This window comes from Phlebotomus papatasi, chromosome 1, assembly GCF_024763615.1.
Source record: "Phlebotomus papatasi isolate M1 chromosome 1, Ppap_2.1, whole genome shotgun sequence".
Taxonomy (NCBI): domain Eukaryota; kingdom Metazoa; phylum Arthropoda; class Insecta; order Diptera; family Psychodidae; genus Phlebotomus; species Phlebotomus papatasi.
In genome coordinates this window covers 105,439,363-105,467,105 of record NC_077222.1, presented here as the reverse complement: position 1 = coordinate 105,467,105, position 27,743 = coordinate 105,439,363, and the positions used below count along the sequence as shown (strand labels likewise).

Below are 27,743 nucleotides of genomic sequence, written 5' to 3'. Positions count from 1 at the left end.
GAAGGTGTATAGAGATTATTTTGGAATGGGTCTTTCCACATCTACGCACTTCCTTCCCTCGGTTGGGTCTATCGAAATTCCTCTGTCATTGATTAATATTAATTGTTGAACTACAGGTAGTCAAACAAGGGGACACTCATTGTGAGTATTGACGCACTGTTCTCATATGACACATCTTCATTTGAAATTAACTTCCAATATATGTCAAGAAAAGGACGGAAATATGTTACTCATGTTACTATTGAAAGACACTTTATAGCAGTTAAATCAGGAATTCTAAGTCAATCTTAAGACTACGGTGGAAAACGGTGGACTACGGTGTGGAATTTATAAAAGGTAAAATGTTACTAGCACAATGCTATAACCAAAAACATTTTCCACACTCATAATAAGTGATTTATCCAAGTATAGTCCTTAATGAGTACTTATTAAGTCCCTAATTAAAGGTTATTTAGGTGTACGTAGTGACACCTGACGGCAAAGAGCGGAAATTTGAATAAAAGTTCAACAAGAAAACATAACATCAAAATGATATTAAATGCGTGTAACATTCATATACATTTTGATTTCGTAAGTTTAACTGAAAACTTTCCCTTTAGTCCCAAATTTCCTTACGCGCAGTCTGGGAATGTAATCTTTCCAACAAGCATCATAAAACTTCATTAAACTTTTCCTTTAATGCTCTCTACTTGCGATCCTAGAAAGCGTAAATTGCCAACAAGTATGCCGTGTTCTGTTAAATCTTTTTCTTGTGATCCGGAAAACACAAAAGTCCCAAATTCCGATACATTTCCTCTCTAGATTTACAAGAGCAAAAATCCGAAAGCCGAAATTCAGGAATCGAAAATCACAAAAGCCAAAATCGTAGAGGCGAAAATCCAAAAATTAAACTTATAAAAGTCGAAATACCGTAAAGGCCTAAACCCTGAAAGCCAAAAGCTTCAAAACACAAAATCCTGGAAGTCAAAATTCCGAACACAAAAATCCTGAAAAGCCAAAATCCTGAAAGCCAAAATCCAGAAAGCCAAAATCCCGAAAGGTAAAATCCCGAGAGCCAAAATACCGAACATCAAACTCCTTGGCTGCAGCAGAATGGTAAGTATTTTGGTAAAATGGTATGTAAAAAAATCAAAAATGGTCAGGAAAAAAACGCAAATTCCGTAAGCAAGAAATCAAAATTAATAAGCAAAACATTAAAAATTTGTAAGTAAAATTAATCAAAATTGATAATAAAAAATCAAAATTGGTTTTTTTACTTACCATTTTCGAAATTTTACTTACCAATTTGTTTTTTTTTTTTACTTATAAAATTTCTCTTTTTTTCTTACAAATTTTGATGTTTTACTTACCAAGTGCATTTTTTACTTACCGTTTATATCAGAGTTCTTACCAAAAATGTTTTATGCAAAATTCCAAAAGCCACAATCCCGAATTCTCAAAAATTACATCCATACTTCCACGATTATACTTGCACTTTAAACTGTATCCTGCATATAATTTCGTCTCATTCAGGATTCAGGACTGACAATTCCGAATTTGGTTTTCTAGGAATTTTGGGATTTTCGGGATTTTCCTTTCAGGGTTTTGACTTTGAGTGATATTGGGCTTTTCGAGATTTTCGATCCAATCGAGATTTTGCGTTTTCGGGATTTTGGCAATCCGGAATTGTGATCCATTCTGAATTTTGATTTTCGGGATTATCGCATTTGGGATTTTTGCTTTTCGGGATTGTGCCTTTCAAGATTTTGACTTTTCTGGATTTTGGCTTTTCGGGATTTCGACTCAATAGGGTTTTTACCTTTTCGAAATGTTAACTAATCGGTATTTGACAATCCGGAATTTTGATCCATTCGGAATTTTGATTTTCGGGATTATTGCATTTGGGATTTTTGCTTTTTGGGATTGGGTCTTTCAAGATTTTGACTTTTCGGTGTTATGGCTTTTCGGGATTTAGACTTTCTGGAATTTTGATCCACTCGAAATTTTCACTTTCGGGATTTTTAGCGTTCGGGATTTTGGCTTTTCGGAATTTTGCCTTTCAGGATTTTGGTTTTTAGGGATTTTGGCTTTCAGCGATTTTGACCTAGTTTGACCGATTTTGATCGATTCGACCTTTAAGGATTAACCTAAGGCCCTAATTGAGTATTAAGTGTTAAGGTTGAGTCATGCCAAACTTTCGCTATTCGCCACAAAGCCCTGACTTTTGAATGATTGTCAAGCCTAATTTGTAAAAATTAAGAATTCTCTTTGAAAAAGTTCACTAAACTATTTTAATAAAACTGATAAAATATTTTTAAAAATAAAACTTTTTTTTAATAAAATATTCGAAAAGAAATTTAGTAATTCTATTTTTAAAGTTCTGTCTATGCCTAAGGTGTGTAAAAATAATTTTCTAAATTATTAAAAGTGAAATATTCTAAATATTTTAATATTCATGTCGGTTTTGGTATTAGTAGAAAAATATTCAATTTGCATTCAAGAATAAAATAAAAATTATAATGTTTTTTTTCGTTTATTAACAAATAATAATAGAATTCTGTAATAAAAATTTGGCTGAATCATATTTCTCAGTTTTAAGGTCTAAGATATTTTACCATTGTTTTTTAAAAATGCCCCACTCTGCTTTAAATCCAAATTGGTGAGATTGCAAACAAAATCTCATTTAATAAGACCCCCTGTGAATGGAAAGTAGATATAGATAGGTATCGCTAAATCGAGGGATTTTGGAATGTCTCCATTAGGATTCAATTGAAAAAAAGTATTTCCAAACAAAGAGTTGAAAACACATTATCAAAGTTTTTCAAATTTCTGACGTACATTATTCCGAAAATTGGTTCTTCTGATAGGGGGAAGACTTACTGACGACACACTTCCTGTAGAGTACGGTGCGTGTGTTTCCATAACAAACTAATACTAATTCCTCTGCAGTAAAATCAATCAAGCCCATTGTAAATACAAATTTGTCGCTGTAGACAGCCTCTATAGTCAATGACACTCATAAATATACTTTGTGATAGAATATCCGAGGGAATATTACTTTTCAAAAATCGCCCGAAGAGTTGGTGTCTAGACAAAATTATGGTAAAGATTAACATTAATATCTTTATAATAAAATAGATTGTTAAGAATCATTACCAAGTTTAAAGAGAAAGTAATAGATTGAGATTATCAGCCTTTTAATTTGTTACCAGGCTAACCGGGCTAGAGGCCAAACGGTAAGAGATATGAAAGTCCGGTCTTCGGTCCTTGGAGCAACTAAACTTCTCGCACTTTAAAGTAAACCTCGTAAGATAATTCAATAAAGATTCCGAATGTGCTCAGATTAAGAATCTCACCAACATTAAGCTAATCTAGGCTCATCTGTGGTTTCAATAATACACCTTGTAATCCGAATTCTGCAAATTAATTGGTTATAGGTAATTCTACCTTAATGAATAACCCCTTTTTTGGGGTAACACACCCTTTTGTTCCAATTATTTGAGAAACCCCGTCGTCCAGAAATAAATACACAAAGCAGAGATGAAATGGGTGTGACTTGAGAGAAAGAACAATCCCCTCTCGAAATCATAATAACATTTCCACTTTCATTTGCTGAAAAACCAGCGAAATTATTTAAAAGGATTAATTGTGTAAAAAGCAAAATCTGAGGTATATTTCATCCATTTTACCACCCTTTGGTCCCAAATTAAAAATCGTGCAGATGAAATGGGGACGCCGGATGGAATATGCAAACAGAATGTACCGGGGTTATCAGGAGCCTTTGGGCCAACAAAAAAAGGGAGATTCAACAAGTGTTTCAAAAAGCCCCTTTCCCTCCCCAATACACAGGCTATCCCCTTGAACTTGAACTGTTTGCTGTTGAAAAGTGCCAGAGGAAAGACTTTGTATGAGGATGAATATAACATTGCTACAGTAAGCGCATCGACGAAGATTATCGCATGTTCTGCGCATCGAAATCTCGCCTCCCAAGTAGCAAGTTACACAATCTTATATAACTAAAATTTATTTATAGGGTTGTAGCACAAAATAAGAAACAAAAAAAAATATTTTTTTTCAGTCAATTTCAGAGAAGAGAATGTGTTACAAAATCTTTTTTTTATTAAATGGCTTTAGATGTCCTTGGGCAAATATTCATTAAAATTTCCAAATAACCAATATACTTCAGCCGAGTTCAAATTTACAATCGGTCACTTTTCAAGATTCCTTTTCATCAAGGACTGAAAAACTTTGGTCGGATTATTAATAAATCAGTTAATAATAAATAAATGTCGCTAAAACAACAATAATTCGATATAATTCAAAAAATTGGAAAAAATCAGTTATAAAACAGAATGGTCTAAGCGATCTTTAAAAATTTATGGAAAAATGTAGGAGGAAAAAAAAGTATTCAGGCTTCGTACATACTCTAACTTCTAACACTTTTCAATTTTTTCCATAGTCCTTTGATAAATGTGACCTAACATCAATATAATTTTAATACTTAGTCTTAAGTTACATATTTCTTGTGAAAAATAGGTCATCAGATTAAAGGAATAAGGGAAAAACAAAAAGTGTTCCAAGTCAGAGTATGTGAGAAGCCTGAAAGTCTTCCCCTAAATTGTTTTATTTATTTCTTTTGTTTCGCAGAAACTACAAAAGATCATTAGAAAAACTATTCAGCAAAAAAAATTATAAACATTCAAAAATAATACAAGAAATTCAGTCGGAAAAACTAAAAAAAAGAAGGTACTGGATGGATATCGTCGGTTGAACAAGCAACTTTGCTAACTGGTAATTTTTTTTTCCGCCTGAAGATACTGTTTTCTCCGGTGAGTGGCGCTAACATCTATTCTCAATTTTGAATTATCAAGTACAGTAGAGTCTCGCTATAGGCCATCGCTCTATAGTCCACAATTTATCGAGCGTTGATTTAAAAGGACTGATTTTGAGTTAGGTTATGTTTTTTAGTACGCGACGTGCAATGTTTTCATAATCATTTTAATATTTTTGGCAAACTTTATTAAGTAGTTGTGATAATTGTGATCCATAATGAAGAGAGCGAGGACAAGTACCACAATTGCAAAGAAAGTGGAAGCCGTCGAGCAATTTCAATACTAAAAGTTGTTGATAATTTTAAAAAATAACATGGACTATAGTGCGACACAAGTGTCAAATCTGGAACCAAATATGGACTATAACGAGACTCTACTGTACTGAGTTTAAAAGTTTAATCAAAAATTTTTGAAAATTTATAAAAATCTTACTAAGTTTTTCTCCACTTTATGATTAAAAAAACGCAGTGTTTCGCGCTTCCCCGTATTTGATGGTACCCCAGTTTCCCCTAATCTTTTTCTTTACCGATTACTTCTCATTTTTAACTTGAAGGGCATATGCCAAAAGCAGATGAACATTTAAATATAAATTAATATTTAATATGCTGTATCAGTTCCCTGAACATTGATAAGGCTTATTGCTGTTCATAAACGAAATTTTAACCTTGGTAGTCCAAAAAACAAAGTTTTAATTATAAATGGGGTGGCAAAGCGTTCCAGGCTTTGCGAAGTGCTCGACAACGGCTTAACACATATTAATAAAATTTGGCTCAAAGTCAATGAGTTAAGCTTTAGTTTTTGAAATATCTTAATGTAAGAATTCTTAGTAATGGATAAAATAACTTGCTTCTTTCAATAACGGTATAACCTAAGTTGTTAGTGCCAAACAATGATTTTTAAAGGAGAACCAAGGAACATTTTCCTAGAAGAAACAATTTCCCTATTTTTTCATTTTTTTTATAATTATCCAGATTTTGTTCAAATATTCTCTAACGTCCTTTAATTCCATTAAAAATATTGTGACCTTTTACCTTCTTTACAGAAATATTCTTTTTAAAAAATAAGCTAGGTAAACCAGCCTCGGTGTATGGATCTGGGGCAGTGAATGTGTTTTTGTATTAGACTGAACTCTGCATGTCGAAACTTATTTCCTATACCAACCTCTTTTTTAGGCGATTCATTGTCAATGCATTTACATTACTTTCCCATTTATTCACTGGACGAATTTGAGACTAATACAAGAGCTGAAAAATCTACAACTGCCTAGTCTTGAACCCAAGACTTCACAGTCATAGATCCAGTACTTTATACACTGATTCACTGAGGCCCCCTTATAACAAATAATCCGATAGTTACTTTTTGACAGAGAATCGTCAATCAGAGTAAGTGACACTCAAATCATCCAGTTTTCTTCGGAGTGTATATAGGAAAAATTCTTGCTTACACCCAGAATCGAACTGGAGACCTCTCACAAGACGAGTACTCGACCAAATGAGCTTATTAGAGACCACATGGTCTGCTTGACTTGCCACACGACCTGAACCAATTGCTTTGTGCATTGCAGTACAGTTGCGAGATTTGAAAAGGGTATGACGCGTATAATTGAGATGGCACAAACCACAAAGCACTTTGAAATCAATACGGTCGATTGCACTGCACATCATCATGCAGGATGGGGGGCAATTTAAGAAGTTATTTCGCTAGAAAATATTGACTTGTGGGGGGGGGGGGTTCATCGAAGACCGGACGTCAATATCTCTCACTGTTTAGTGAGAATTTGTTAAAAAAAAATTGGATTGTGGAAACTGATCTCTCTTGGAGTTCGAGCAGTTAAAATAGCCACAATTACCAGCTCAATCAATGGAAAAGCTTGAAAAATAAGCCACGCCCCTTGTTGTGTAGCAAGTCAAGCAGAGCATGTGTCCTCTAATAAGCTCAGTTGCTAGAGCACTCGTCTAGTTAACGAGAGGTTTTCAGTTCGATCCTAGATGTAGGCTGGAATTTTTCCTGTATTCACTCCGGAGAAAATTGAATAATTTGAGGGTCACTTGCTCTAATTGACGATTCTCTATAATCAAATACAATTTACTTGAACGTAAAACTCTCACATAATTTTTTACGTTTGAACGAGCCTAGAGACTCTATTTTTCAACCGAATTGGACTGCAATGCAATTAATTGAAAGGTCTTGGAAATTTCAACAAGATTGCATCTTGAAAAATCTCTAGAACTCCCAAACCTCCCATTTTTCGAGCATTTTGGGAATAGGGGAAACTGGGGCACCACCAAACACGGGGTACCAGTACCACCAAACAGTAATTTTTATTTCTAAACTACTTGGACTATCTCGACCATTCCTTCAGTGGACAAGCATCCCTATAGTGCCTATAAATTCCTATAGGTCTTATCCTCTGAAGACGAATATCCGATTAAAAAATCGCAGTGTTTGGTGGTGCCCCAGTTTCCCCTATGGGAAGTTGTGATACCCATTTTTTCATATGAATCCCTTTGGAAGCTAACATGCTTCTTGGGCTGCGACTGAATAAACGACATGGCACAGAATAAAGATATGGGATAAAATTCGATCAACTCCACATGTTCAATGCCCAGGAGAGTCTGTCCATTGAGAGGATTCTCCTACACATGCTACTTGCTCCCATTTGAAAATTTCTCCCACATGCTCCATATAAAAGTTGGGTAGTTGCGATACTCACCGAAAATCAAAGTTTCTGCTGCTTTTGCCGTTGGTACACAACAACATCGGGAGTCAGTCTCCAATTGGCACGCGACCGAGTAACAACGTGACTACAGTAATTGAGACATAAGAATTACTTCTTTTAGTACACTCCTTCGGCGTCTGGGTGACCCTGAAAGAAATTCACGAATTATTTAGTAGACAAATAACAACTTTTGGCTCCATTAAAAATTTTATTTCACATCTCAATTGACGTGTTTTGTTTATTTTTTTTCCTTCGAGCTTCTCATCACTATCACTTCCAAAGTCAATGGCAAGAAAAAAAAGTTTGATATTAGTGATTTTTGTGCTACCGTTCTCTGAGATTTTTCGGTTTTTTTTTTTAATATTTCATCTTCGCACTTCAATGATATAAACAGGAAGTTACACGAGAGAGAAACCAAGATATTTTATTGCAATCATTAAAACATTCATGAGAGAACAATCAAGGAGAAAAATTGATATTTCGGCGTAATTGTGGATCTAAAGACACTGAAGAATTATTGTGAACATTAAAAGACTTGTAAATAACGAAATCCCACCCTCAACAATTGATGTAACAGTGTCGTAAATTTGTGCAGTATCATGAGTGAAATATCGTTAGAGATTCTATAATTCAATTGATTTTCCTCTCTGATCATCTAATATCAAGCAAAGTGACAGTAATGGTACTTTACTATACACAGTGCTCAGCAATTAATGTGATTATAGCAATACCCTCCAAGTTAAAACATTAATTTTTATCGTAGTGCTTAATTGTTCTCCCAGGAGAATTTCACAGAAAAAGAAGAAAAAACAATAATAAAATATTCCTATCAATCATCTAAGGTAGTTCTTTTTCCTTTAATTAAATTTTCTCTTGCTGATTGCTCTTAATTGGATGATTACTACTAAACGGTGAATGATTGAATTTCAGCAGCAAAAATAAGAAAATAGAGTGCAAAATTTTAATTGATTTTCGGAGTCAAGCATAATTGGAAAAGGATAGAATTTCCTGCTTATTGTGCTTCAGCCGATAATAGTGGACTTTTGCCCGGTGCTTTTCGAGGGAGCTTTTTCATAATCAATTCTCTGCCCTGAGCCGCCAATTAGTTCAAGCTTAATTGCTTCAGACCAGAACAAATCTTCAGCAACAAATGCGTACGAGGTAAGCAAATAGTCAAATAGTAGTTTCTTTTATATTTTCCGCCTTAAGCTTGGCCTTAACTCTTTCGCGTCTTTAGGGTCATATATGACCCGGGGAAAAAAGTTTTTTTTGGGTATTTACATTAATTGAAATCTATCTGTTCGTGCACGACATCATAATAGAAGGATGTAAGATTCTTGGCTCATTTTCTCAAGACTCCAGTTAGATTTCAATTAATGTAAATAGCCAAAAAGAAACTTTTTTCCCCGGGTCATATATGACCCTAAAGACGCGAAAGAGTTAAGGCATAAAGTCTCTGGCATAAAAGCTTTCTGAAACTGAAAACACAAGATTTTTATGCATTTTCTAGATATTTCTAAAAATAAACTAGTCAATATTTAATTTGTCAGCAGAAGTTAAATTGAATCAATAAAAATATTTTTGTAATTGTATTTAGTTTCCCAAAATATTTCTGTGCAATCGCGGTATCTGATTGAATAGAGCTTTAAAGTATTTAAAGCTCTTAAAGCTTTAACTAATAAAATTTACAAGATTTTTTAGAGTATTAGGCGGAATTGGTGCATCTTTGAATTGGGGTAACTTTGAAATAAGGTTCTTTTTTCATATTTTGAAATTTAACTGGACCTTACCGTGATATAATTTAACTCAAGGAACCAATTGTTAAACTTTAAATTACGTTATGATAAGTCTCAAGTAAGGGAAAGTGCCCCATGATTCATACGATCCTAAGCTTCGTAATGACTAATTTTTTCTATGTTTCTTAATAAATGTGATTGATCGCACCCATATTTTAAAAGCCTAGATAAGCTTATGGTATCTGAGATTCTTTACAGGTGACTTCGAAAAGCGTGCGACTCAGAATGCTTGAAAGGTCGATTGTGAGTTGAATTTTGGGGTAAAGAATCGCGTCTAGAAAACTGTTCTTGTTGGTCGAAATGGATTAAATTGGCTCGATGCGATTCGACATGTAAAGAATCTCTGCTACCATAAGCTTATCTGGGCTTATCACTGGTCATTTTCTATCTTGAATAGTCTGAGTAGGGAATGCAAACAAAAGAAAGAAAAGTTCATTGAAATCGGTTAATAAACATTAAAGATAGAGTCTGGTTCATTTGGATATAATAAGGGTCGGGGTACAGTCGGTACAGTCAGTGGGTTGGAGTGGGAATGGATGGGTTTCACCTTGGGAAGAGTCTCGATTTTAGATATAATATACTAAAATTTCATCGAAATCCCTTCATAACATCGAAAATGCAGTTCGGTCAAGACATTTTGACATTCGGTCAAGACATTTTGGTGGATCTGACATTGCCTACTTCTAGCCGCCCATCGACATTTAACCTTTACTGAAAACCACTTGTCGATATCTCTTTCCGTTCTCTCTCCAGCAGTGGTTATACGACGGACGGACGGACGAACGGACGGGACGGGACGTCCACGAAATTGATCTTTTGGCGCATATGATATTCGTGATCTATGAGTGTTAAAACGTGTAAATCCAAAATTTGGACCCTATCTGACGAGGTCGCATTTCACCTGTGACCACAAAAGGTGAGATTTTGAGTCACTGAGAAACGTAAGAAAAATTTAGTCATTACGAAGCATGGGATCGTACGGAGCATAAGCAGATCCCCCTACTTTTAAATGTGGAAGACTAACCTAATTGCAAATGTACCCCATTTTTTCCTACTAATAAGAAACACTTGAGATAAATATTTAAATTTTCAGTAGGGAGGAGTAGGACAACTTAGAAATTGAGCCTTTATATTGTGATATAGCCCAGTTTCATTTTAAAAGAGAAGAAAAATAAAATTTAAAAGCTGCCCAATTCAAAGGTGGCCCACATCCCCCTATATGATACAAAAAATGCTCAATAAAAATTTTAATTTGAATTACCAAAAAATCTAAACTTCTTTGTAAATAAGGTATTTAAATATTAATACAAGATTTTTGTAGGAGAACTATTATTCATTTTAATAGTCTTTTTACTTATTATTTTTCTTATTGCCATAACTTCCGCGATTATTGGACTGCTCTTTAAGTTCTAAATTTGTTCATAATTAAATAATAATTAAATAATTCCTAAAACTCTTAAAAATATATTAAATAGAATTTAATTTTCAATGGTAAAAATGCCTAAATTTTGAAATGTAATTCAAAACCTAATTTCAAAAAATTTGGTAAGTGGAAAAGCCTATTCGTGTTGATTTTTTATTTAAATTATTTAGAGATTTCAGAAATATAAAGAGCAAAGTTTGAACTTTAGTACAAGTATGTACTAAAACAAATAGGATAAGAATGAAGAAAAAAATAATCATTAAGAAGTTCATGACCAAGAAAAGAAATTTTAATAGAAATGACCCTTAAGTTGGGAAGTTTCAAAATATCCTTATTTTTTTTTATTTCATTTCTACGTAGGGTAAACTAAGCAAATTCAAAACCTGCTCCAAATGGAAATTTTTCGCTACTCCAAATGGAAACATCATTGTTTTCATGATAAATACAGTAACTAAATTATTATATTTGTATATTTTCTATACCACAGTTTCATTTTATAGTTAATTTTGCTCCAAATAAAGCGAAAATCCATTCATATTCACATATTTTAATTTGTTAATTTCTTATAAAATTAAAAGTGTACCTTTTCACCATTGAATTTTTCATCGATCGACCATGTTTTCCAATGAAAAACACACTGTGACACACTGGTGACTGTTGTACTTTCGTTTTCTTTAACATTTATGTCATATTTCTGGCTAATTTTAGTTAAATTAAGTGCTATTCTTTATTGTTAACGATACGTAAAGTTTTCAAATGAAATAATTGCCTATTTCATGAACAAAAAGTGTTTTTCTGAAGTGTCTGCGAATGCTTCAATAGGAAACCCCGAAAATATGATTTTTTTTGGAGAGATTTTCTTATTGTTTTAGATGGGCAAGGAGAAAAGACCAGGAATAAGAACAAATCCTGCACTTAAGAGCAACTCAACAAGGTTTTGGAAGCCTTTCGTCGCGATTTCATTTACACTCTTTGTCTCCAATTAGAAACTTTCCCTTGTTTCCATTTGGATTAATTTGTTTCCAATAGAAGCATTTAACGCTCTCGTATTTTCTTGTACCGTCGTTGCGGGTGACTTTGCACTCTGCTGTCCGTAAGACTATCATAAATTCTAGCACTTATTGATAGTGTTCGCCAATCCGGTCTACCATGTCAAAGTATATAGGGATATGTTATGTACCAAGTAAGGTACAATGATCCTCAAAAGGATACTTGTAGTTTCAGTAACAGTCAATGAAATGCAAATATAGGTATTTTGTCAAAAACCGACTCCGTGAAAAAGTTATCTGAAGGTGCAATTCCAAAATCGATTTCAGAGTAACAAATTGCCCAAATCTATTCTAAATTTATCTGGCTAGAATAATCCACTTCGATTTTGTTGATTATTTTTATTAAAATATTTTTTTTCCCTATTATCTTCATAAGACCGCATGATTTATGTTATAAAATTGCATATAATGGTCTTTCTAAAGCTTTATTATTGAAGTATTTGGCTAAAAATTATCCAATTTTGTGGGAACTTAAGATAAAATGACCGAGATCTACAAGATGATATGGTAGCCATCTTGATTTGACGTTTCTGTCCGCCATTTTGAATAACTGTCAAAACAAAAGTCTCATCTGATTGAGCTGAAATTTTAGTATGTTGTAGCTGATGCCAAGGCCTTTTCAGAACATATATAAAATCCGACCTAGGTCAAGTGGTTGTCTGGATATAGGAGCTCAAAGTTCAAAATTTTGACATTTTTATGAATACAGAACTACAGGGAGCTTCTTTTATTAAAACCATCACAAAAAAGACAGCGCTATCGTTAGGCGATGAGATCTAACAAACAAACAAAAAGAAAAGTAATGTTTTTGTTTATAACAGCGCATTATTTGAGAATCTTAAAAACTGTTTTCGCAAAGATGAAAAATAAAAAAAATATATTAAATGCACTTTTCGTTTATTTTTTTTAAATTATGTTAGAGTAAATAAATATATAAAATTAAAGACTCAACTATTTTTAACGGTTACTGATGCATTTCGTTTAGGTTTCAAATATTGAAGAATAAAAAATAAAGACCGCCAAAATATGAGTATTACAAAATTTTAAACTTTGAGCCTCTGTATCAAGGTAAATACCTGACGTAGACTGGAACATAAATACGTTTTAGAAAGGTCTTGACATCAGCTAGAACATACTAAAATTTCAACCAAATCGGACCAGTTTTAGGGTTTGACAGTTATTCAAAATGGCGGACAGAAACGTCAAATCAAGATGGCGACCACGTCAACTTGTAGATCTCGTGCATCTTACCCTTAGATGTGAAGATCTTCATTGTCGTTTATTATCAGAAATTGTTGATTTTTTAAAATTTATTAAAAAGTGCAAAGTCACCCGCACCTTATCCCAAGTGCAAGCCTTTTTTCTTGATTTTTTTTAACATAGTAAAATTTTATAAAATTAATGTTAGTGGCACAAAATCCATTCATTAACAACTGAATACAAATAATTTTATCCATTCACTCCCCTCCTTTCACTTTAACTGTCCATTTTTAGAGGGTAAAGTTGAAAAATAGCGAAAAAACGTGCAAAGTCACCCGCAACGACGGTATTTAAGAAGTTTTCAAAGTATTACTAAAGAATTTTCACTAAACAGTAACATTCTAGAAGAGTCAAGGAGCAAATTTATGTAATTCTCTTAAGAAAAATTGTCAACTTAATGTGTTGAATCTTCTGTCAAAGTTGAAGCGTCTGGAAATGGTTTTGAATTAGGACATTTACCCTAAACCAACTTCAAATATCATTTTGAATATCCAATAGTTTATTCAATAGTTTATTTAATATCCAAAAATTTAAATTCTTTCTAAATTATATAAATATTCCTTTATTAGTTCAATTCTAATTCAAATATCATGTTTTTAACGAGTCCCGGTCAAAATCCTGAAATCCAAAATCCCGAATTCTTAAAGATGTGTCATAGCTACAGTAGACTCTCTCAAATTCTGGCATTGGGAACCGAAATGTCATCCGAATTAGAGAGAAATTCGGACGACAAATTTTCTGAAATTCAACGATTTTTTATTCATCTGTATTATACATATTGAGTTTGCATACTCATATTTATGCTAAATTTCATGAAAACTCCTTAATAAGGCAAAATCACATCAGAACTAAGACAAACCATGGCAAATTTGAGCACATTTGCTTCATTTGGCATTCATAATCAAACTTTAAAAATGCCAACAAACTTTTTTTGAATTTAATTGCCGCCCGAATTAAAAAGTAGCCCGATCTTAAAAGAACCGAATTTGCGAGAGTCTACTGTACTCCCACGAAAAGCGAAATTTTCTGTGTCTTGGGAAATTATTCTACACATTATCCTCCATAAAATTTTAGAAAGCCATTGGGAAAGGAAATAGTATCGATATTGACATATTTATCAGGCAGAAACACTAGGGTATCCAGTAATGTTTTCAAAGAACTTAAGGAACTTAAAATTTTAGGAATCATTCTAAGTTGTTTTCTTGGGAGAAGTAAGATCAAACAAACCCACCCATTGAGCCCTAAATCGTAAATATAAGAGATTTTATGTGAGTGTTGTTGTCGGAATTAAGGTGCGAAGTATGTTGCCGATCATTGTGAAATGATGCGTTTGGCTAAACATGTCCAACTGTTCGATGAAGGTCAAACGTGAGAAAGAAGTTCACGGGATAGAAAGATATTGGAAGTCAGACAAATTGAGTGAAATTCTCATAAATTGAATACCAGATGGAAGAATTTTTGCAACACATTGCTCTCCACATAATATTTTTCTACTCTTATTTCATTATATTTAGAAAATATTGAAAACGAAATGGGAATGTTATGTTAAAGTACAACCATCGATAAGATGTGGAACAAAAAAAATATATATGAAAGAACGTTAAGAGCTCAAGATGAGAAGAAAGGTACAAAAATCCACTATACAGAACACTCAATATTGAAACTCCGTCATATTAGTAATCTTCTTTTTTTTTCAATCCAAATATTTATATGTTTGCATTGCCAAACGAGCAATAAGAATCGTAGTTTAGGTATGGCTTGAAGAAATAACCAACTAAACCATCATATTGGTCCCTCACTTGTGTGCTTAATTTAACACTTATGTGAGGCACTCTTATTTTATTTTATTGCTTTATTTCATGAAGTAATTTTACTCTCAGTGTATTTTCTTTCTCAAAACACCCTCCTTCTTCTTCTTGTTTTTCTTTTTTGCACCTCTATCTCCAACTCCTTCTGTCTGGGATCATGTGTGGGTTATGATATACACTAGAAATAGCATTTTTAATCTAATAAATGAATATTAAAGTAGCAATAAAACCATTGTAATAACAAGGGTGAGTCAGACAGATAAAATAAAAGATGTTGAAATTTCATTAATACAACCACTCTGCGAAATTTATCGCTTTATTCTAAAGAACACTCTTATTCTAAAGAACAAAGTGGATTTGTATTAAATTGAAAGCGATATACTTAAAAAAAAACGATCAAAAAGAATTTTGCTTTGAATTACCAAATGCTTCATAATTGTAAGGAAATTTATTTGACAGCATTGGGGTTACCTTTAAGAAATTAACCAAAATTAACACAGATAACATTTAATCAAAATATGTGCAATAACCGCTTTATGCAGTTATTATATTAAATTAAGTAAAATACCGGGATAAGGTATAGGGGAAAGTGGGGCACCTTTGAAATTGTAATTTTTCTCCTATCTTTAAATGAAACTGAGCCATATCATAATGTAATTTAGCTTCTCAATTTGTTTATGCACCTTAATTATATCACGATAAGGCTCAATTTTAATTAAAAATAGGCTAAAAATTCCAATTTCAAAGGTGCCCCAATTTCAAAGATGTCCCACTTTCCCCTATGTCTAAAATTAAGACTGCATATTTAATCATTATTACTCAATTGAGTTGTAGGTGATTAAAAGGATTGGCAAAGTAACTCAAGCTTTGCAAAGTGCTCGAACTCATGACTTAGATGCTACACTTCAAAAATTGTTTAACATAATTGATTTTCGGACAAAAAATACTTATCGGTTCATAACCGGTTTCGAACCAATTGAAACCGGTTCATACTTAACAAAAATTCCAAGACCTTTCCAACGAGCCCAAGAAAAACCCTATTCGGCTGAGAAATACGCTCTCTTAAGCTTTTCAAAGCTTTGATATTGAAAAACCGATATTAGGAATGATTCAACAGGATTTTCGTATAACGACGAAATGTCTGCCTCGGTAATTTCTAAAAATTACCCAGATTATATATTACTGTTCTGTGGAGTTCCAGCAGTAAAAGAGGAAAATCAATAATATGCCTTAAGAACTACTTTTATATGGGGGGTCATCGAAGAGCAAATATTGATATGTTTCATCATTTGACCTTTAGGTGGGTAATAAATTGACAAACACGTTAAAAATCATATATTTTAAATAAGTAATCTTGACAAGTGGAAAATTATTAGGTTTAGAAAAGTCTTAGTAGGGGAATGTAGGCATGGTTCGCATAGAGTGAACGTTTAAATGATGTGAATTTTCTCTTCGTTTGCAAAGAGCTGACTTAACATTTCTCATCTCGTCTCATGAGCTTAATAATTATCTATCTTATGGCTAATGACCAGTGCACAATAACTTTTGTTTGTAAACATGTTTTCAAAATTCAAATGAGAGAGAGCGAGATGACCAGATCTTGGTTTCATTCACTCTCATTGAAATGTCAAAAACATATTTACAAAACAAAAGTTATTGTGCGTTGGGCATAAGACATGACGAACTAGCTCTTTGTAAACAAAGAGAAAATTTACGTTGTTTGAAGGTTCAATCTGTGCGAACCATGCCAACATTCCCCTATATTATGGAAAAATGCCCGGCCCATACTTTGTACGATCCTAACCTTTGCAATGACTAATTTTTTTTCTATCTTTTTCAATTAATAAGATTTATTGCACACCTACTTTAAAAATTAGGAGAAAGTGTCCCAGATTTGAAATTGTTTAATTTTCTGAAAGTTTGTGAACGAATTTAATTAACAATTTTAATAAATTGGGTCTGGACGAGAATTTCGTAAAGCTCGCCATCCTGAATTACTGAAGTTCAAAGTTCAACTACTTTGGAAGGATCCTTTATCGTAATTGACTTATTTTCCTTGAATATTACTTTTTATTTGCACGTATACATACGCATGTTACTATTGTCAAAAACATTTTTACCATGCACACTTCGTAACCAATTTTCTAGTTGAAAAATCATTTTTTGGTTTGTTAATCAATTCAATGGGTAATAAACCGTTATACATCCAAAAATCATGCAAAAAGATAACTCACGAATGTCGTGAGTTCGAGCATTCCGCAACGATAGGACGCTTTGCTATATCCTTTTGCCATACAACATTCTGTAAAAGAAATCTAAGAAAGACTAGTTCAAAACCAGAAGCTTGCAATACACGGAATTTCCAGATTGATTTGAAATTTGTGTAGTAAACATTTTAAAGTTTAAAATAACACAAATCAATAGGAATAAATCGAACAGGGACTACGAATGCATAGCTTTTGAAAATAATATTATTTGGTGTTAATAATTTCATATGTACTTATTTTATAATTAAATATACAGCTTTATTAACTAATTAATTAATTATGCTGTATGTTTATAAATTATCAATATCTAAAAGGGAAATTAACTGGACTAGTTTGAATATAGTTCATGAACGTTTCAAAATAACTTTTGCTTCCTGAAATTATGCTAACCTTTCATGCTAGCATTTCATAATAATTTCTACAACATTATAACAATTATTCTTATAGTTTTTGCAATTCCTTTGAAATTTCTTTTAATTACTTAACGATCCAATTAACAAACTCGCGTAGTTATCAAGCTATATACAAAAAAATAATAATGTAGAACAAAATAGTTTGTTTTTCTTTTGGAATTTTATGGTATTTAATAAAATGTGCCTTATTTAATTTTTTAGATTAATTATTGTTTTGATATTTTTTATCTTTATCATGTACTGCTCGAACTCGAAGAGAGAGAAATAGAGAAAATTCACTGTGACACGACTACAGCCCGAACGGTAAGAGATAATGACTTCAGGTCATCAACCGTGTTTTAGATGTAGTCAAGGTGAATATTTCGTCCTTGAACGTCTACATTCGAAAAACATTTCGATTTTTTTTGAAAGATTTCCAAATTTCTAACCCGACAGCTTCAAACTTAATCGGTCATAAATCGGTATGGTAGGGGAGACTGGGGCAAAATTTGTCAAAACGAAAATTTCAATATTCACTATTTTCTGAAATAAAAGAGACTGAGGCTTGAAATTTTTATTATAGATAGCCTTCATGAACTTTCTTAAACTTACAAAGTTTCTAGGGATTCGAGGAAGGTTTATGTAAAATAAAAAATAATGAAATTTTGAGCCCTATTTTTGGAGTATTAGGCTACTTATTAAGAAAATAATGAATAAGAAAATGATTCGAAAATCCCATTTTTTTTTTAGATAGAACAAAATAGTCTTGTGCAATGTTGTAGAGCAGTAAATTTCCTATAAGAATATGCTCATTATGAAACGTTTAAGTTTTCTTAGAGCTCGTGAAAAAATTAAATATGCGTTTTGACAAGTTTTCGCCCAGTCTCTCCTATCCATAATTGTTGTATCTTTCTCAAATATTTTCAAAAATATTTTTTATTTGTTCGAAAGCTTCTGAGACTGCCAGAGGCCAAACGGTAAGAGATATCAACTTCCAGTCTTCGACGACCCTCCCATGAGGCAATATTATCTAGGACTGTGTTTTTTCCACCCATTCCCCTCCTTACGCTTCAAAACCACATTTTTTGGTTTATTTTATTTTTTTTTCCTGCAACGGTCTTAATCGGTTATGTCCCGTAAATGATATATCTCATTCGGATTTATTTTTTATTTGTCCGTCTGCTCGTTCCTCATGTTAATATATTCTAAAATGTACTTTTTTTAAGCATGAATTATGTTTGAGCACTCCGCAAAGCTGCCATCTCTTTTTATATTAATTTATCTAATAAATAGTTTAACTTTTTGAAGTATAGATAAATGAAAAAATACTTGTACTTGTTTTTGTATTAACATTCAAATATTTATAAATTGCCATTGATGTCAACGAAATGTTGATGTCAATTGCTTCTACCTTTTCAGCCAGGTACTGCAGATATATCATGGTTTGATTGTCAAAGCCAAACATAATTTGAATTCTAATGTTTTGTGATTGCATTTGATTCTCACCAATGGGGAACATCTCTAAAATATTTGGACCAGAATTATCAAACAATGTGCGTAAGTGTGAGTGACATTATTGGGATTGATAAAACGAATAAATTTTGAAGGCGACAAATTCAAATGCTCTCTCTTACAATTTATAAGAGCGGATGTTGATTATCATGTGGCTTAAATTGAAACAATAAGAAAAGAATGGCTCGAGGAAGTGTGATATTGAAACGTAACGTTGAAAAAGAATTTCCTTCCAAAAAAAAGAATTGTGATTTCTTTTTGGGCGTTACACAATTGGCTCAATTTCTCCAAATATTATCTCAAAATGTTCCTCCCATTTGCTGCCTCATTACTTCTCTAATACGATTTTTTTTCGTTCTCAACTGAATGTCGGGAAATGAACATCCCATACGATTTACTAAAAATACCAAACAGTCTGGAGGAAGGAACCATGGCGAAAGAAATCGCCCCAGAGGAAAGTGCGAGAAAGAAAATATATCGTTAAAATAATGAGCATTTGTCTTCTGAAAAATAAAGGAAAATTCTAATGTAGCACGGCTACCAAAAAGAGGCGCACTTCATCAAAATTTGCAGAAGGAAAATATTTACTTCTTTATCTCCAGAAATGTAAATATTGTCTTATTATTAAAATATATGATGTTGAAAATTTTCAACACACACTGCCGTGCTGTTTTTTATCTCTTTGCTCTCTTCACATAACAAATTTAAAGACCATTTTAGCAAATTTTACCCATATGCAATTTATTCTGTCATATTAATGTGTGTATTTTTGGATATTTTGTCTTCTTTCCCGAAATAAATATTGCAAGAACAGATACAAGGAGCAAGAGCACAAAGGCTTTCCAACATTGCAGATTGCTCGATGTTATGACTAGAATACTATGTCCTAAAATTTAGTTATATACTGATCATTTATTGTTTTTTTTTAGTAAGAGATAAGTCATTTCATGGAACTCGATCCACTCTGGCCAGGGACCTCAGAGGGAACCCATACATTTTTCCTGGGAACCCGGGGAACCCATGGTATCAACTTTTGCCAAAAATTGTTTTGTTGAAAGAAATTACCTGCAATTGGTACAGTGCTGTCTCTCTATATGCACACTCTCTATATGCACAGCTTTTATGTCGGTTGCATTCAAAATCAATTTGTTTACATTTTGACAATAAAGAAAATTATTTTCTTGTTAACTATTTTTTCTTGTTTTTAATTTTCTTAATTTTATTTTTTCTGTCTCATATTATATTTAAAATAACACGGGAAATTCTAGAACAATAAAAAAATGATAATTTATTAAAAGAAAGAAAAAAACCGTTGGGAATTTCAAAAAAAGTTGTGCAATTTCAGAGAGAGAACTGTCAAAAAAAGTACCCAAACTGTGCATATAGCGAGACAGCACTGTAGAAACGTCAAAATTCTGTCAAAAATCCGCTTTTTTTAGGAAAATTGTTCTAAATGTGTAGACGCCTTAAATGCTTCTTACACTGAGAAAAATCCAAAAAAGTTAAAATAACATTGTTGAAATGTTAATTTTACCCTGGAGTATTGATCCGAAAACGGTGTAAATATTACCCTTTTTAGGTGTATTATGGGTTAAAGTCACACTTCTTTCATGTTGATTTTACCCTTAAAAGGTGTAAAATTAACATTAAAAAATGTTGATATATTTTTACACCCAAAAAGTGTTAAAGTCATGACGAAAAAAGTTAATCGCAGCCTCTTTTTTTTCTCAGTGTAGAAACGGTTCAAATTTTCGTGAAAGATTTTCAAAGACTCAAGATCTATCTTGTCTGAGCTACATGGTCGGCAACATAATTTTCGTAGTTTAAATGCTCGCCGCTACGAGCGACAGTGTCCCTCGCGTATATTTTGTATGGGAGCTTCTTGAAAGTAAGATACGAAAGATAAGGATTAATTCAGGCTTTAATTGACGTTGAACTGTTCAGACGTATTGTTATAGTCTCTTAAGAAGTAAAGCTCTTCGAGCCCTTGTATCTTTCGACCTTGAGAACTGGTACAAGGAATGGCTGAAGGTCACTTCAGTAACGAAAAATTATTCAAGTATCGCAGATTTGGAAGACTTTGTCTTTCGTAGGAGACACTCTTGTTGATGCCAAGTCTCTATATCTAACCGTTTGACCTCTATAATTTCCCAATGGGCTAACGTATTTACAGACAGACTTTTCTTGCACTTTTAGGATAACAAAATTCTTTGGCAACATAAACTTTCTTACGGCATTAAGAATAGAAGTAGGGGAAGTGCTTATAATTTTGGACAGTCTGCTTATAAGCATCGAAGTTCCAAGTTTGAAGTGCGATATTTTCTATACTAATTGACATTTCTTGTTACTCTCTTTTCAGAAGGGTTGTTTAGAAACTTAGCAAGCTATTTATCTTCTTATTTTTTTAAAATTAGTTTTAATACGTTTAAAAATGAATTGATAAGTAGAGGTGACCTTGGCTCTTATTTTGGACAACTTGTTTATTAATTTGTCCAACTTGGCTGTAAATTTGGACAGCTAATCCGCCTCAATAGGATGCCCATTGTTCTTCATTTAATGAACCAATCTTACCAAGTCCTCTTCCTGTTCATGTAAGGGAAACGTAGAATGTCACAAGAAGCCCGGAAACTTTCCAAAACATTAATTAAAGTGAGTTGACTTCGGTGCTCCAAGTACGTGCGGATTCGCTCATTCCCTGACCTTTCCGGGAGCCTTTCAAGGCATTTCTCGCTACATCTCTTTCGTAGAGATGATGCTCCTTTGTTTCTCCAGGCATTTGTCCAACCTAGTCATCACAAAAGCTAAAACTTCACGAAATTTCGTGAGAAAAACACCTGTCCAAAATAAGAATCATCACCTCACTGGTGAATGTCTTAAAAAATTTCCCATTTTTCACACGAAAAATATAATTCACAAGGCAAATCTCACTTCAGGTCAAATGTACAAATCATCAGTAACGTGAATCAACACAATATTCAATGAATATTCAATAATATCACTCAAAAACAGCGAACAAACTTTGTTAGTACTTCACCAAAACTAAATAAGACTGAAGTAAGCCACGAAGTTCTGTCATATTTCTCGTAAGCAATTGCTCACACTGAATTTTCAACAAAGCAATTTCAACTCAAATCATATTCAAATTTTAACGTATTTAGTGTCAAAATCTTCCAAAAAGAACAAATATTTCGATAGAATTCATTTTTCATCAAATATTGGAATAAAAATCCATCATTTTAATCAATTTATTTTTAGTGTCCAATGTTATCTTCAAAGTGTCCAAAATAAGAAACTGGACAAAATTATGAGCATTTCCCCTATGTAAATTCAAGATAAGCAGATTTTAATGCTTTTTCCGTAAAGATCGAGCAACGAAAGGTATATACGAAGGGATGGGAAGAAGTCATGAAAATGTATATTATCTCACGTTTAAAAGATTTATTTTCATGCTGTTGATGTAAAGTACTTAAAAGAATATTCAATTATATTAAATAAATAAAGATAATTTATTAAATCCTTATTAAATATGGTCTGTGATATCACATTATTTTCATTTATTAATAAAAAATCATATCTCCGGATCTAAATATAATAAAAAATAGGAAAATATATTGTTAGAAAATCAAGGAAAATTTTAATAATTTCTAATTTTTTAATTAAAATAATATAATTTTTTTGTTATATCAACAGTGATGTATGTATATATGAGAAGTTCATATCTCGTTTAATAAAACTTCTCAGAAACTATTTTTCAATCCTTGTTAAAATTTAAGCCAAATTTACATGTAAAATAATTAAATAAGACTTAGAAATTCTTATTATGATATTTTGTTCTATTGAGAGAACAAGAAAATAACGGCTATCAACTTTTTATGATAGCCACGATTTTTCTATTTCCTTAGTGAAGCAAAATATTATAATAAGAATTTTATTGTTTTATTTAATTATTTTACAAGTAAATTTGTTTTAAATCCTAACAAGGGTTAAAAGAGGCGAGGTTTGAATAATCTCACGATAAGGATTGTTTTTCAACTCGACATGGGTTTATGAAAACAAGGGTTGAGTGTTACTTGTGTCACGGGTTAAGCTATAGGGGAGACTGGGGCAAAAAGTCACAAATCGTAAATTTCAAAATTCAATATCTTCCAAGATAAATAAGATAGCTGCTTAAAATTTTTACCACAAATAGCTTCCATAAACCTTCTTCGATGTTGTTTGTTTCTTCGAATTCGAACAAGAAATTTAGATAATAAAAAATATCAAAATTTTTAGCCCTATTTTTAAAATATTTTCCTTGAAGAATATATCAATTATTACTTACTTATTATTCAAAATTTATGCACTGATGACTATTTCCTAAATGACTTGGATTCTTTGAATACGAAGCCGCTATCTATTTAGAATTTTACACAGATTCTTCTCTCAAGAAATCTTTTTATTATGAAAAAAGTAACAAAAGTTATGGAGCAAAAAGTAAGAAAAACCGTAACAATTTATGATGTCTCTCGGTAAAAAAGCGTCTTTGCCATGTGTCGCCGCTTGTTGTTTGCATTGGCCAAACGATTTGCAGTCTTTTGTGTGTTTTTTTTTTCTAAAATGGCTCCTTGGGGTAAAAAGTAACAAAAAAGCGAAGCAATTTCTGATGTCTCACGGCGAAAAGAAACGTCATTATGATGTCTCGCCGCTTGTTGTTTGCATTGGTCAAAGGATTTGCAGTCTTTTGTGTGGTTTTTTTTCTAAAATAGCTTGAAAATCGTTTTTATCGTTCAGTTATGAAAAAATGGTGTTTTGTAAAGGTGTAATGCAATAAATTTCTTATGAAAATATCTTATCTAGGTATTTTTTTTAATTTACGGAATCCCGTAACAAAGCGAATTAAAATATGATAATATCCTATGCTTGATACTATTTGCCCCAGCATTTTTGAAAATGGTCACAAAACTACCTTTTAGAAAACGGCTCGACAAGCGTATTTCCTTACAAAATAGAGGAAAATTACTTTCACAAAGTTGTAGAGCGGTAAATTTCCTAGAAAACTGCGCTAATTATAAATTTCTGGGGCGTTTGAGTACTTTGTAAAAAAATAAAATATCCGTTTTGTGACTTTTTGCCCCAGTTTCCCCTACTCTTGTCACGGTTTCACGAAAACAGGGTTTAAGATATAATAACGACGAGGATTGGTCTTCATTCTTGCCAAGGTGTACTGACGGCAAGGTTAATTAATATCCGTGACATTGTTTGACTTTTTACCTTTTCAAGGTTTGATAGAAACAGGGTTTAAAAAATACTTGTACATCAAACCTTGCCACTTTTAGATTGAAACAGGGTTTACCATCAGTTTGACAGACAAACCCTGTGTTACTTACCCATTTAACCGTGCATTTCTTTGAGTGTAGAATAAAAACCCCAATTTCAAAGCTGCCCCACAATCAAAGCTGTCGCACTTTCACCTAACCTTGTCCTATACCTCTCTTCGAAAAGGAAAATAATTGATAATAATTCAGCGACCTTGTGCTGTTGTCTATATTTGCGTTATTACCATACCAATGATTTTGATATCTCTGTTGGAACTTAACCACCATCACCGCCAATTAATTATTCATCCATGTAATACTAAAACCTATTAATTATTACCTTTTAGAACTGTTTAATTGCGTATTTCCATGTCAATTCTTCGTCTTAAATCCCCATAAGAAGCTTCAGTTTTCATTTGGAAAAATGTTCTACGACGAGTTTAATGTGATTTTCCTGAGAAAATCGAGTGGAAGACATACGTCTGCAATAAACAGAATTTAATGGTTTCCATTTTCAATTGCTTGTTTTCTATTTAAATAAGTTCTTACTCGAGTGGATACCGGGGGGACTATTGCTAAATGGAGAACTTTGTCTGAGATTGTTTCCTTGAGCACTTCAATTTGCAATATTTGTTTAAAGGGCAAAACAACAAATAAAAGTTTGTTTTTCCCAACAGCGGACTCCATCCACTTTCACAGAATTAAATTCACCTGCACTGTTTGTTTTTATTGTCTTTTATATTATTATTTCTTTTTTTTTGCCTTATAGTCCAAATGCGAATTCAATAACACCCAGTGCAAGGCTGGTTTTTTAACTTTGAGAAAAATACTACATTGTGATTTATTGCATTGAAATATTTCCACAAATGGTGATATCGTAAAAAAAGGGTCAGAAATTTTATTTGAAAAAAAAATGAGAAGGGATTAATTTTTAATAAAATACTCCAACAATGCACCAGAAAGCGTAAAATATAAAAGAAAAACATAGAAATGAATACGATGAAACAACAATAATTTATCACATTGTGACTTTTATAAGTTCTCTTGACAAAAGTCCATAAAGCAGATATATATCTTATTTCCAGTGATATACAGGAGCAGATAATGGCAGTGAAGAGGAGAAGATGCACAGTGGAAATGGAATAATTTATAAAGTGTCAAATCGAATTATGTTCTAAGAAGAACCATCGACTGAATCCATGGGATTTTGATCAGGATCATCATTAGAATCAATAAATTGGAAAAGAGAGAGGACACAAGGATAATTTCATCCTAATAAAATGGAAATGGTGACAACATCGAGAATTGATGAGAAAGAACTTCCCTCATCAACTAATGAGGACCTCAATGAAATTCCGAACGTGAAGGCCCTGCTTACGCGACTCTATTATGAATGCATGAAAACTGAGAAGAATGCTTCGGAATATCAAAATAAATCAGGTGAGTGGAATTTGTTTCTATATATCTTCACGTCTGCGCTTGAAGAAGGAATATACAATTTGAAAGTATTTCTCTCACCATAAAATTGGACAAAGTTTGAAAAAAGTCCTTTCCAGGGAATTCTGATTGAATTCAACATCTAAAGAAGAAACAGAGCTCTAATAGGGGAGCACAGGGCTATCTTAGGCATGACTCATGCTTTTCAGAATTAAAAAAAAAACAAGAAAAACGCTAATGCTATATAGGAATAGGAGAATAAGATCGTACTTCGAAAGTGCCCAATTTCATAAATAAACCAGTGACAAGTCCAGATAAACTAATAGTCTTATGGGTTATAGGTTATTCTTTTCTGCCTTCGAGAACAGTTTGTTCGACGCGATTTTTCACCCCCAAAATTCAATTCGTATCGAATTTTCAAGTATTTCGAGTTGGAAAGAATCTCGGCTACCATACACTGACTGAGAGAAATCCGAAAAAGTTAAAATAACATTCCGGAAATGTTTATTTTACCCTGCAGTATTGATCCGAAATCGGTGTAAATATTACCCTTTTTAGGCATATTGGGGGTTAAAGTTACCCTTTTTTGTTTACCTGAAGTTACCTGAAGACCGAATGTCAATATCTTTCACCGTTTAGCACATGGGGTCGAAGAACATTTATTTTTGCCAGGGAACCATTTCCTATAAGAATAGGTCATAATAAGGTCCTATAAGGATTTCATATCCGAAATACAACAAAACAAGATAACAATAAATTGGGAAACGATTTCTTAAAGAGCCCATACATGGGTCCCGGGATTATGCATATTTTCGGGACAAAGGAGAACTGCCTATATTTAGGGTATTTGATAAAAAAATCCAGTTCCCCTATTATTATTCCAGGTATTCCATCAATCGTAGATTGAAAACATATATACAGAACATTAAAAAAAAGATTCGAACACAATAAATCACTTAACAATACTTCACCGATTCGTTATCAATTTAAGACCTATACGGCCGGATTGGAAATTTCAAGACCTTTCCAAAATATTAAAATTCAAACAAATCGTATGAAAAATATGTCCTTCAGTATGATTAAATTCTAGTCCCCAAAAATCCAAAATTGCAAAATTTTCGGTTATAGGTAACGATGCGGATTATATTGAAGTTCTACTTTTCTAAAAGTTTTTTTTTAATTGTAACCTGAGAGGACAATCCAAAGACCACAAGGGCACTTAAAGATGAACTAAAGACCATGCTTAAGTGCTAAAACTAAAGAAAACCATAGGGTGAAAGGCACACCTATTGACACTTTAAGAACTCATGTCAGGACCAGGGCGGAGCATTATCATACATTTTCCGTACATAGAAGTATGGTATATTTTTTCTTAAGTGATTTTTTAGTTTTGGTATAAAACCAAATGTAATCATTTTAAAACTTTTACCAAATGAAAGAATATCTAATGTTATGTTATTGGCTCAAAATTTAAAATGATTGCACGAGGATAACAGTTCCTAAAACCTATATGAAAAAGTCGTAAAATTCGCAATTTTTTGAATTTCTCTGACAAATTTTCTATTTGTAACACCAGTAACATTTTTGCCCAACGCACAATAACTTTTGTTTGTAAATATGTTTTCAAAATTTCCTATGAGAGAAAACGAGATAACTAGATCTCTGTTTCATTCACTCTCATTGAAATGTCAAAACCATGTTTACAAAATAAAAGTTATTGTGCGTTTGGCATTTAAATTCAATCAAAATATATTCTCTGTACATGTGCCTACCATTTCGTGTTATATTTATTTTTGTGGGATCTAAGACTTAAAGATTATAAAGAATTTAAGAAAAATATACCATTTCTAAATTAAAATGCTCCATTCGTTAGTTAATCATCCTAGGTCGGGACTTATTGACACCTTTCTCTGTACAATTTGGAATACAAAATTTGAACATTTATCTTTATCATAAAACGTAGATAAATGAGAAA

General features: G+C 32.5%; 1 protein-coding gene across 4 annotated transcripts in view; it reads left to right on the top strand.

The window, feature by feature from the left end:
* The first annotated feature begins 7,514 nt into the window (after window positions 1-7,514).
* LOC129799060 (calcitonin receptor) overlaps window positions 7,515-27,743 on the top strand; it is a 42,636-nt gene continuing 22,407 nt past the window's right edge. Inside the window, exons 1-3 of one of the 4 annotated variants that reach the window (XM_055842665.1) lie at window positions 7,516-8,372; window positions 8,464-8,691; window positions 25,417-25,771. In XM_055842665.1, coding sequence (XP_055698640.1) covers window positions 25,612-25,771 — 160 coding nt within the window. In that variant the 5' untranslated portion in view covers window positions 7,516-8,372; window positions 8,464-8,691; window positions 25,417-25,611. Of the gene's footprint in view, window positions 8,692-25,416; window positions 25,772-27,743 lie in introns of all 4 variants that reach the window. The other 3 variants (XM_055842667.1, XM_055842668.1, XM_055842666.1) reach the window with 3 other exon arrangements.